The 12,448-nt window shown below is 34.5% G+C and overlaps 1 protein-coding gene across 7 annotated transcripts in view; it reads right to left on the bottom strand.

Annotated features, from left to right (window-relative positions):
* Positions 1-316: 316 nt before the first annotated feature.
* The window catches only part of IL6ST (interleukin 6 cytokine family signal transducer), a 50,495-nt gene continuing 38,363 nt past the window's right edge, over positions 317-12,448 (bottom strand). For 6 of the 7 annotated variants that reach the window (XM_021076515.2, XM_085001450.1, XM_021076517.2 and 3 more), the window contains 4 exons: positions 12,235-12,375; positions 8,023-8,119; positions 5,947-6,028; positions 317-5,079 (listed from right to left, as the gene is read on the bottom strand). In XM_021076515.2, coding sequence (XP_020932174.2) covers positions 4,345-5,079; positions 5,947-6,028; positions 8,023-8,119; positions 12,235-12,375 — 1,055 coding nt within the window. In that variant the 3' untranslated portion in view covers positions 317-4,344. 7 annotated transcript variants of the gene reach the window in all.

The raw sequence follows: 12,448 nt of genomic DNA on the forward strand, positions 1-12,448 counted from the left end.
GTTGCAGGTTCGCTCAGTGGGTTAAGGATCCGACGTTGCCGTGACCTGTGGTGTTAGGTCGCAGAGGCAGCTCGGATCTGGTGTTGCTGTGGCTCCGGTGTAGGCCAGCGGCTACAGCTCCTATTCGACCCCTAGCCTGGGAACCTCCATGTGGCGCGGGAGCAGCCCTAGAAAAGGCAAAAAGACAAAAAATAAATAAAATAAAAGGCCACAGAATCCTTATAAAGCATCTAGTTTACACAAGCTAGTAATGATAAATACTGTTACTTTAAACATTATGCAGACCAATATCAAATGACAGTGACCACAGCCAGGAAAAATTTGAATATGAATTTATTAAATTTACTTAAAGGATTAGAGCTGATACATAAGAGAACATTTAGAGTTATGTCAACATAAAAACAATAGCTATGGTTAGGATTAGCACATGCAAGTCACTGCAAAAATAAAAATACATACAATACTCTCTAGACAAGCTTTCTATATTAAGTTAGATTAGGTGGGGGGTAAAGTAGCAAGTGAACGTGAAAGGACTGCACTTACAAGTAAATGGAACATAGCTAGGATACAGAGAGGAGACATACCTAATGCTAACCACTGTATTGTACTAGCAAATTACACACTTAGTTTTACAATATACTATTCAATACACAAACACTAAGACTAAAGAATTTTCAAATATCCACCTTTAAAACATCCCTTTATTTCTGACACATCACATTTTGATATTCATGTAACAGTATTTAAAATATGTAGTTAACATTTTCAAAGCTTATGTTTAAGGGATAAAAGATCTGTAACATCTATCACCATTGCCTTAAAGGAACTTTCATCATCATTTATCAACTTTAAACAACCGAGTAATGAAGTTAAACTAACTTATTTTAAAGAGCTGACTACAAAAAGCTTTCAAAAATTTAGGAATAAATGGGTAACAAAAGAGCTCACTCAGAGCTTTTTATTTTTAATGCAATATATATTAGAATATCATGTGAAAACACATAGAAGTAGCATATATGATGGAAAAGGTGATTAAAACCAAAAGATACTACATTTGGCTTTGGCAAGTTTTGTTTTGTCTTACATCGAAATTCTGTTTATCAATAGTATGAAAAGGAACTGCTATTAAGGACCAGTCTAAAGAATTAGGCTGTAAGTCTACTAGTTTAAAACTTACTAGTTTAAAACTTTTTAAACCTAAACATCTTGTCATTTTATGGCTTCATATTCTTATAATTTACAAAAAAAAGAGCAAAAAAATTTTTTTAAGTAATCTTACCTGGGCAACAGGATCCAACACAACGTACAGCAGGAAAGCTATCCCCAAATTTTTTAACATTTTATGTAGCTTATTATTCTGACATTTTAGCCATTTCAACAAAATAAAACCACTGAAACAGAAGTGTATGGTTTAGAAATTTGTTCTGAACACCAAACAGAGGAGACTGCCGTGGGATACAATGGAACAGAGGAAGAACTTTCAAGTTGGATTTACTTGGTCAACACGTGCCAGTTAACAAATATTTGAGGAAATTCTATATAATTATTCTGAGTAGTTTCTAAATTTATGTCATGATTTTAACTACTTAACTACGTGTAGAAAAAAGATATCTTTTAAAATTTGATTTCCACTTACACAGCTATTTTTAGATGCTGCAATTTAAATTTGGACTTTGAAAATATATTTCAACTTCATTAATGAGGTCGTTAGATGACTTCATATATTAAAAAAAATCTCTTATCAAATAAAAAGGTTGAAATTAAATGAACAGGTAGGTAGAGAACAGATGTGAACACAAAACATGTGAATGATTCTGCTTTTTCCTTTGCTCCTACTCACATGTTGGGTCTATTTCCCAGTGCTGAATGATCCATGTTAAAAAAAGAATTAAACTTTTAGATTTTAATGGGTTTGAAGTTTTCCAACAGTTATTCAACATCATGCTTTTATGAGGGATGAGGATAGGTTACCAAAGACATCAGTGGCAAATAAATTACAATACATGTAACATATGCTTGACTATATTCTTTTAAAAAAGGGCAACTGCATCAAATTTTTGGACATTAAATATTTAATGAGAAATAAACCCACCATCTTAAACAGACTAATTTATTAGATAACTGGATTTGTTTCTTTGCCTACCTAATATACAAGTTGCACATTGTCAAAACAGATTATTCTAAGACATGCCTTAGGAAAGTAATTTTGTACTTAGAACAAGCTTCAGAATGACTTCTTTTTGGGGGTAAAGATGTATACTACATAAATGTATTTCTCTCCTGAATGAATTTCTGCCCAGTAACTATATACCCATTTTTGTGTTTTTGTGGCTGGGGGCATTCACTCACTGCACCATGTTCTATACAAGTTCCAACATACAAATTTGCTTATGTGATGTCCTTTCTTAAATGACTATTTGTTCTCATCCCCTTAGATCATGAGCTCACATTTCAGAACTGTCCACCTCTCACAGGTACAATCTTCAAACTAAAATGTTCTTCATAACACTGCTGTTTGGGAAGGTTATATCTAAACATGGTTAGAGTAACGTGACTACTTATTTTGAAGAAATGAAACACATAATGGATATAAATTTGTTGACATATAGCAAAATGAATCTTTTTCTTATTTGGACCAGGCTTTGATGATTTTGTAGTAGGAGAGAGTTTGGGGTCTCTCTGTCATACTTGACCTCTCTGTGCTGATTTTCCTCATCTAGTTCTAATTCTGATATTCTACCAATCTCATGTTAGTTTTGCCTAAAGTCGAACTGGATATATCAGAATAAAGCATCTGTTCTGTCTTACAAAGACCACAATGTAAAAGAATTCTGAACGGTATTAGGCTAGAATACAAGATAAAGTATAATCAGAAGCCTAATGTGAACAACATTAATGAGTAGAATATATATTTCAACTAAATTTCAATATTTTAATTACATTTCAATTAAATTTCAACCAATTTTTCTCAGTCTTTTATTCTTCATTAACTGCTACAAACTAATTTAAGTTGGCTTGGTATATAACTTAAATATGATAGAAAAATAAACTCACTTGACAGCAGTAGTCAACTACATGACTAAGGATTATTTCCTCTTACTCAGCTCCTAGCTTTAGCCCCTGCCTCCTTGTCAGACATCATGGATAGAGGGTAACATAATGTGAAAATGAATTTAGCACTAAACTCTGGAGGCCTGACTCACTTTCTCCCTTGAGGAACAGAACACATGGGAAGAGGTTTAAAATATTCCTAAATCCCCATACATAACAAAGTTCCACCTGTCTTAAAACTGGAGACATTAAGTGCCTCTACACTAAGGCTATCTGCTGTGATATTTACTGAGATCAATATGTACACTTTTGGGGTGGTGCTTTTGTTTGTTTTGGTGAGTGCTGCTCATGTCCTCTAACTTACTCATCTCCTTCAAACACCAACTCGAAAAAAGAATGCGATCTTAAAACAAAGCGTATTAAATTAAAACACATTTTAAGCTGAAGACATACTATATAAAGTGCTTCATCAACCAAGTTCTCTGAAGTCTTAACAAGAAGGGTCAATGATGTTTATATACATTTACAAAAAAGTGTTAACAATTTAAGACTTTATAAATTGTTTATGTCACTTTAATTCCTAGCTCTTACCTGGAAGGAGTTCATAAAATGGATCTTTAGAAGTTGTCAATGATAGAAAATAAGTTTTGGTTTCTAATATTCAAAAACTAATATTTTTAGTTTGCCAAGTTAAAACTCCAGAATTCCTTTTCTCCAGTAATGGTATCCTTACCAATGGAAAAGAACTAATATTTTTTATGTTGGTATGATTATAAATGAGCCCCCAGACAACAAAAGCTGGCCTCACATTAGTTGTACCATCTATACTGTAAATTATATCAGCTTAAGTAGAGGGTCTAGATCTTGCTCCTTTTAATTTTTATATTAATTTTCCCTAAGTCACTCTATTTGATGACTCTTCTCATTAAAATCAGTATAGCTGTGCTCACGAGGTTTATCACTGCTTTTAATTTAAATACCCTCTGTTTTCTAGATAGTAAAACCAAAAGTTTCATTTTATAAATTTCAGACAAGCTTTTCTTCAGTGCAAACATCCTGAAACAGCACAAAGTCATTCAGCTATTCAGAGGATGAAGTCAGTTTATGTAGTGCTTAAAGTAGAATCCCAGATATTCTGGAATGGAAATAGCCCATGTGAGAGGACAGTACATTTTTGTCCTAAGGGCTAATGATCATCTTCAGTGAGTGAAGATTATTTTGTCTCAAATCACAGATAAAATATTTTAGCTTTACTTTACAGGTACTTCTGAAGTTGTAACAGGAACTAGTCTTTCACTGAGGCATGTAGCCACCTCGTCTTACAGTCTGTGGTAAGTAACTTTTGGGCATTCCTTCATCAATTGCAGCCTCCATCCCAACTGTTTCAAATCTCTCTACTTGTCCCTCAGTGCCTGGACCAAAAGCATCTGTTGCAGAAACTTCCTGAAACATTTTCATTTGCCCAGATCCATAGGGCTGTGAAATACAATCTGAAATCTGCTGCTGTTTAAGTCTAACAAAATCTTCATTGACTGATGAAACTTGCTTTGACCTTTCAAAATGTGAAATATCTGGACTGGTTTCGTGTTGACTACAGTTTTGTTTGAAATACTGTTGTCTGGGTAAAATGCCATCACTTCCATCTACATTATCTACTAGCTGTAGCTCTTCTGGCCGCTCTTCAGAATCTAACAAGGGCTGGGTGGACTCGGACCGTGAGAAGACTTGGACCGATGGTACCTGGTGTCTGTAGCCACTGTGTACCACAGTGGAATACTGGACAGTGCTTGAAGTGTTCTGTGCAGATTCATTTTCATCACTGCTAGAAATGCTTGGCCTAGAAGATGACATGCACGAAGACCCTCCAATACCACTACTGTGTCCTTCAGTATTAATTTTTTCCTTCTTGAATATGTCCAATGATTTCAGATCTTCTGGAAAAGGTTTTTTGTCATTTGCTTCTATTTCCACAACACTTACATCAGTGAAATTTCCATCTGGATACATTTGATCTTTTGAATTAAAATGCTTAAAAGAGAGAAAACAGATTATTTACCTACAGTGCATGTTCATTTACAAATGCTAGAATAATTATAAATATTAATTATAATATATATAATATTATATATTAATTAAAGCCACAGAGCTAATGCATAATTTCTCAGTAATGGTGCACAGATAATCTCTGACTAAATAAATCACTGCCAACTATCTGAAGCATGGATATCATGAAATGATTCCAAAAATAAAAAATTAGGCTGTATTTCCTCAGAATTCCAAGTCAGTATTGTTGGTGTTACTGTTTCTAGACCTTCAGTTTATTAAAATGTGTTTCATGCCTAGACTAGGCAGCCTAGGATTAACTGGATAGAAAAATGAGGAAACATTAAGAAAAACCAAACTCAAATGACTCAAGTTTCACAGGATATATAGTACGCAACATACTTCAACCTGTAAATATAAAATTCAAGGAATTTAGTGTAAGTTTCCAGAAGTTACTAGTGTTAAAATGGTTACCTTAAATCTGATTTTAATGTACAATCTAAAATGCTTGCCTTACAACAGAATTATCACAAAACTATTAAAAACGCTAAGATTACAACATAAAAATTCAATCAAAGAGTTTAAATGTATACTATACAGAATTAGGAATATAAGAACAAATAGGCTATGGTGATAATAAACTCCTGAAAATAAACTTCCAGATGCATAAGTATTATTTTAAATTGACCAAACAATTCTCATTTAGGTACTATTTTATTTTCATCCAGTCTGATTATCTTTGTGCTTGAACTCGACAAATATATCCTATGCTGTAGGCCACAGTGGAAGTCCTCACAAATATACCCAAATAAGCTTCTGTATTATAAGGAAGTGAGAAACATTTTATCTTACCCTTGGTGGTGTGTGAGGGGACCACTGAGCTATATGACTCTTTGAAGGATCTGGTACATTAGGCCAGATGTGTTTTTTAATTCTGGAGGGAAAAGAAATATGGCATATGCAGAATCACATGTAATAAACAATGAATAGTCCCTATTTCTAAACATGATTGTCTAAAAACATGTTAAGAATCAAACCAAACAAAAAATACATACTATACCCCAAAGCTAACAAAAACATTATTTTTCTTATAACCAACAGAAAAATACTGTTGATCTTACCCCTTATCCTTAAGGAAAAACTGTTTACAAGACTAAAGCTGGTAATCAGTATTCAATGTTTTAAAAATCGCTAAAATCAAATTCTGCAATAAAAACTACTGAAAACTGTTGGCCAGGTCACAAAACATTGTGGAACATTACCTCCCCCAAACAAAACCCCCCCAAATGTTCAATTTCCAACTAGAAGAATCCAGATAATGAATCAATTTCAACACTGGTACCAGATTTGATTTTTTTCACAAGGAAGAAAAGGCTAACAATATTAAAGATACCAAATTCAGGATATACCCCATCATTGAAAACCTATTTACATATGTTTACCTTAATATAGTTCCTAGCTCAACGTTAGAGGTCAAAAGTGTACTTAAGTATACAGGAAGTGAGTCATCTCGAGAATCAGTTCAAATAAAAAAGTAAAGATGAGTAATAAGATCCTAACAGACTGACTCTCCTGCAGGAAACCATTGTAAAATCTGGACAGTATGTTTTTTCATAATTAAAAAACATACTGGAGAAATTCTACTACCTAGTCTTAAAACTTAGTGTAGAGCTATAGTAATCAAGACGATGTGGTTCAGCAGGAATAAACATATACATCAATGGAACAGGATTAGCGTCCACAAACAGGTCCAGGCTTATATGGCTGATTTTGGCAAAGGTACAAGCGAATTCAATAGGAAAGATAGTCTTTTCAATAAATGATGCTGGAAAGACTAGATAATCTATGGGAAAAAACTTTTATCCTGATCTTATAACACGCAAAGAAACTTTTCCTAAAGAGATCACAGAACAGAATTATGGGATAATGACTAAACTTCTAGAAGAAAACACAGGAGAACATATTTGTGACACTGGGTTATGCAAAGATTTCATTACAGGACATAAAAATCAAGAACCATTAAAAAAAAAAACCCTAATAAAATGGACCTGATCAAAATTAAGTCAAACTACCTAATTTTAAAAATGGGCCAAAGATTTCAAAAGACACATCACAAAAGGAGATATATAAGTAGCACATGAAAAGATCTATTACTATCTATCAGGGAAACAGTTACAACCACACCGAAACAGCATACAAACTCATGAAAAAGAAGAGCAAAAATTAAAAACACTGACAATACCAAGTACTGGGGATAATATGGAACAAAAGAGAACTCTCATATTGCCAATGGGAATACAAGATAATGGTACAGCCACTTTGAAAAACAGTTTGACAGTTTCCTATAAATATGTACTTACCATATGATCCAGCAATCTCAATACTAGGTATTTACTCAACGTAAATGAAAATATATGCCCACACAAAGATGTGAATGCGAATGTTCACAGCAACATTATTCATAATAGCCAAAAATCAAAGAAACAACTTTAACTTTCATAAGAGATATATGGGTAAACAAATTTTGAAATTTCTATACTATAGAATACTATTCAGCAATGAAAAGGCAAAAACAGTAGTATATGCAACAACATGAATGAATCTAAAAAATAGGTCAAGCAAAAGACATCCATAAGATTACATGCTGTTTGATTCTATATATGTGAAATCTAGAAAAGGCAAAACTATAACCTCAGAAAGTAGATTAGTGATTGCTGGGGCCAGAGGGAGAGGAGAAACTACAAAACAGAATGAAGCAACTTTTCAGGGTGATAGAAATGTTCTTTATCTTGAGTGTGGTGGTAACTATACATCTGTATACAGTTATGACAATTCAACTGTACACTTAAAATGGATAAATGTTATTATATGTAAATTATAGATCAATAAAAGCAAGGGAAATGCAAAAATATGAGTAAGGGTACTTACAGGTCTCGCTTATTAAAGCAGAACAATACTCCCAAAAGGGTTGTCAACAGGAATGCTAAACACACAGGCACGACTATAGCTTCAATTTCTCCTTGAGCTAAAAACCAGAAAGGGGTAAAAAGGAAAATTGTTGACACACATGCTAAAGAGAAATAATGCAACTTTCCAACCATATTACTGTTAAAAAGATGAAATACTATCCTAATTTGTTTTTACAACCTTTTCAAACTTAAAGGTGTTTCTCTCCCCGACTCTCTCCCCCCTTGGTAAATTGTATCACAGCTACTTATGCCTAACTTAGTAATCTGACCACATAGTATGCAATAAGATATATGTTGACTACGGCAATAAACTGATTATTTCAGTTTACTGAATAGATACTCTACCTGGCTAAAAACTTTCAAACCTATTTATTACATTTATGATCTGTACTCAGTAGAATCTTAGCAAAAGCTTATCTCTGAGTTATACGAGTATTGGGTAGAACTGGAAAAACTTTAAAGAATCGTAACTGAACTGCTAAGTGTAACCTTCTACAAATATTAAAAATAGAAAATTCAGACTGGAGATCTGGGATTGGCAAATGCACACTGTGGTATATGGAATAACTGGCCAATGGGGACCTCCATACGTATAACACAAGGACCTCTACCTTATATCCTGTTGATAATTTCTACAGGAAAAGAATCTGAAAAAGAAAGGATGTGTGTGTATGTATAACTGAATCACTTTGCTGTTCAGCAGAAATTATCACACTGTAAATCAACTATACTTCAATAAAACTTTAAAAAATGGGAGTTCCCATCAGTGTGGCGCAGTGGTTAACGAATCTGACTAGGAACCATGAGGTTGCAGATTCGATCCCTGGCCTTACTCAATGGTTTAAGGATCTGGCATTGCCGTGACCTGTGGTGTAGGTTGCAGATGCGGCTCAGATCCCGCGTTGCTGTGGCTGTGGTGTAGGCCTGTGGCTATAGCTCTGATTAGACCCCTAGCCTGGGAACCTCCATATGCCGTGAGAGCAGCCCAAGAAATGGCAAAAAGACAAAAAAAAAAAACAAAAAAAAACCAAACTTTAAAAAATGAATTAGGGAAGTTCCCTGGTGGCTCAGTGGGTTAAGGATCCAGTGTTGTCACTGCAGCAGCAGCAGCTCAAGTTTGAACCCTAATCCCTCGAACTTATGCAGGTGCGGCCAAAAAAAAAAAAAAAAAAAAAAAACCACAACCTTTAAAAAAGGAAAATTCAGGCTAAATTTTTAATAGTTATTAACTATTTTCAAAAAGATATATTTGATATAGGGCTAAGAATTTTAGGAAAATCTTAACAGTCACAGTAGCTGCAGAAGTAGGAATATTTTTAAAAAGCAACAAGCCTAAGATTCCTAAATACCACATGAATCCCTATCTTCATTTAAAATAGGGCTTATTAAGTGAATCATTAATTGGGACAATTTATATCAGAGATATTTCTAATGATTTATCTTATGGTTGTTTCCGGTTAACTCTTCCACACATACACCCCCTTTTTTTAATGCCCACACCTCCAGCATATGGACGTTCCTGGGCTAGGGGATGAATTGGAGCTGCAGCTTCCAGCCTATGCCACAAGCCACAGCAATGCTGGATCTGAGCCGCATCTGCAATCTACACAACAGCTTGCAGCAACACTGGTTCCTTAACCCACTGAGCAAGGCAAAGGATCGAACCCACTTTCTCATGGACACTATGTCAGGTCCTTAACCCTCTGAGCTACAAGAGGAACTCCTCCACCCCCTTTATTAGTCTTTTATAGTAAAAATGTATGAAAGTAGTGCTGCACTCATGCACTATTCACTTAGTCTTCTCTTTCCACCATACATATCCCTTTCTAAGTAACTTTACATCCTACAAAACCTAATAGGAACCAAGAAGTCAGACCAATGCTGGGGAATAAACTATAGGTTTGAAAGTATTAATTTTTGAATGCCAAGGTTCTCTTATACATGTCAAATCAAATTCATGCAGAACTTTTCCTTCACTGGTGCTGAACTTGTGCTTACTACATACATTTCCATGCCTTGAGCCTTTGCTCAGGCTGCTCTAAGATGCCTTCTTCCTATCTGTCTACATCTGAACTTAAAGGCTCAAGTACTGTCTCCTCCCCAAAATCTCTGAAGGTGAAACCCTCCTGTTACTGGTACCTGTAAATTTCTGCTCTATTTATGATGTACATGGCTTTCCTTTGTTTAATTTACTTATGTTCTATTTCTCCAACCACGCTTTAAGGTCCTTGGGAGCAATGCCCATGCCATGTGAAGAAGCCATAATGGATCCATAAAATAATAGACAAGTCAGATGAAAATGTAGATGATGAATTAACACTAATTAATTATGATCTTATTTAGGGAAAAATGTATGCACAGAAAAGATTAGAAGGATATACAAAATATGCTAAGAGATTATTTTGGATGAGGGATTAGGGTGATTTTCTTCCTCTTCATATTTTACTGTATAGCCTAAATTCCTTATCATGAACATCACTTTTATAGTCAGGATATTTTAAAAGTTTATTAGTTTATTATTTTTATTTTTCTAAAGATTATGACAGTTTTATTTCAATTACTTAAATAATTGAAAGGTATTCCCTCCATTTTAGGGACGTTTGCATTAAGCCATTTTGCTTCCACAAAAGCCTTATATTAGTACCTGTTTTTACTAAAGGAAATAAATTTAAGAAAAAAGGCTTGTTATTGTCCTAATGTACTTCTTTTGTGAAAGCAAACTGATTTAATACAAACTTTCCAAAAGCAGGGGATATGCTTTGCTCTACACAATTTTGGCTTATGTAAAGTTTCATAGGAATGCTCTACTTGGGGATAGGGGCTGAAACCTGTATTTGTTACATTTACATTCTACAAACAGACATCACAAATCTTATCTCACAGGCTATATCCATTACTGGCCATCACAGCAAAGCTCAGGACCTTTTAATATCTACCTTATATAGTCACTTATTACTTGTTCATTTGGCAATCATTCAACCAACATGAAATGTGGAACCTACTATTTATCATTCACTGTGCTGGTACTTGGGTGTGGGGTTACAAATACAATAAAATAAGGTAATTTCTATAATGATTCAAAATGTAGTAGTAATAACCAAGAATACAGTTTATTTAGGTCTGCTTTAAGGAGGCTACAGGAATAGCTAAAACAAGAAAAGGTTTAGGGCAATGTAGTGGGAAAAGACACAAAGGTGGGGAAAATGATAAGAAGTTTATGGTCACAGAAAGAGATTATGAAAGGGCATGTTCAAGCAGAAATTAGAAGGTATGATTAACTGGACTTGATACTTGATTCGTGTAAGTGAAGAAGATATGAAGAAATTTACTACAACTGCATCTAAATCTCTAGTTTGGCAAAGAGCTGGATGGTTGTGCCATGTAGCAAAGAAAGAGAAATGTACTTGGGAAGGAAAGAGAGGATGGCTGAAGTCACAGACAGGAATCTGTACAGGCAGGTAAGAAAATAAGGCCAAGAACAGAGCTCTGGAATATAAAACATTTAAAAGAGTAGAAAAGGAGACCAAGAAGAAAGTACCAGAGAGGGAGAAGACTCAGGAGAGTGCTATTAAAAAGACAAACAAAGGGAAGAGACAACTTCAAGGATGAACAGAATGAATATACCAAAGAGTCAAATGCTGGGAAACAGAAAAAAAGATAACTAAAAAGCATGCATTGGATAGGACAACTAAGAGGTCTTCCATGAGTGACACTAGAGAGGTTTTAGTGGAGTTATGAGTGGGAAGCCTGGTTTCAGCAGCTTAAAGACTGAGCTGGAGGTCTGGAAATGAGACTGCAAGGGGAAACTAGTCTTTCTGGCACCCTACCTATAAAAGGAAGAACAAGAGAAGTAAGAAACTGCGTCTAAGCTTTGCCAGTGAAAAAAAATGAACCCATTTAGAAAGATATACAAACCCTTTGGGATTCATAGAATATCAGTGAAATTAGAAAGAGTGTAAACAAAAACAAGGTAAGGAAAAAATGTTTTCTATAAAGAAATGACCAAAACCAGATATACAGCAATATAAAATCATAATTTATGAACATTTCATTTATATGACTCCAAAGATGCACTGTAAACAAAATCTAAGCATATAAATTAAGCCTATTTTTAGTCTGATTAAATTTTAAAACAGAAAAAAAAGAAAAATCAAACGTCATTATTTCTTACCAAACTTTGGTGTAGTAAAAGTGAATTCTGGACCATCCTTTCCACCTTCATCTGTGTACGCTGCCATTCGTACCATGTACAAAGTGTCACTAGTCAAAGAGGACAGTGTATATTCCGTGTGGGAAGAATCCACATTCACAGCTGGAAGAAATCAGTAAGTGGGCTTTATTCAACTACACTTGCTTAGTTTGCCTTAGTTTGACATTGTTAATAT

This window comes from Sus scrofa, chromosome 16, assembly GCF_054392235.1.
Source record: "Sus scrofa isolate SSC_HxYL_T2T_F1_AM1 chromosome 16, Sscrofa_HxYL_maternal_Yorkshire_Landrace_v2.0, whole genome shotgun sequence".
NCBI lineage: Eukaryota > Metazoa > Chordata > Mammalia > Artiodactyla > Suidae > Sus > Sus scrofa.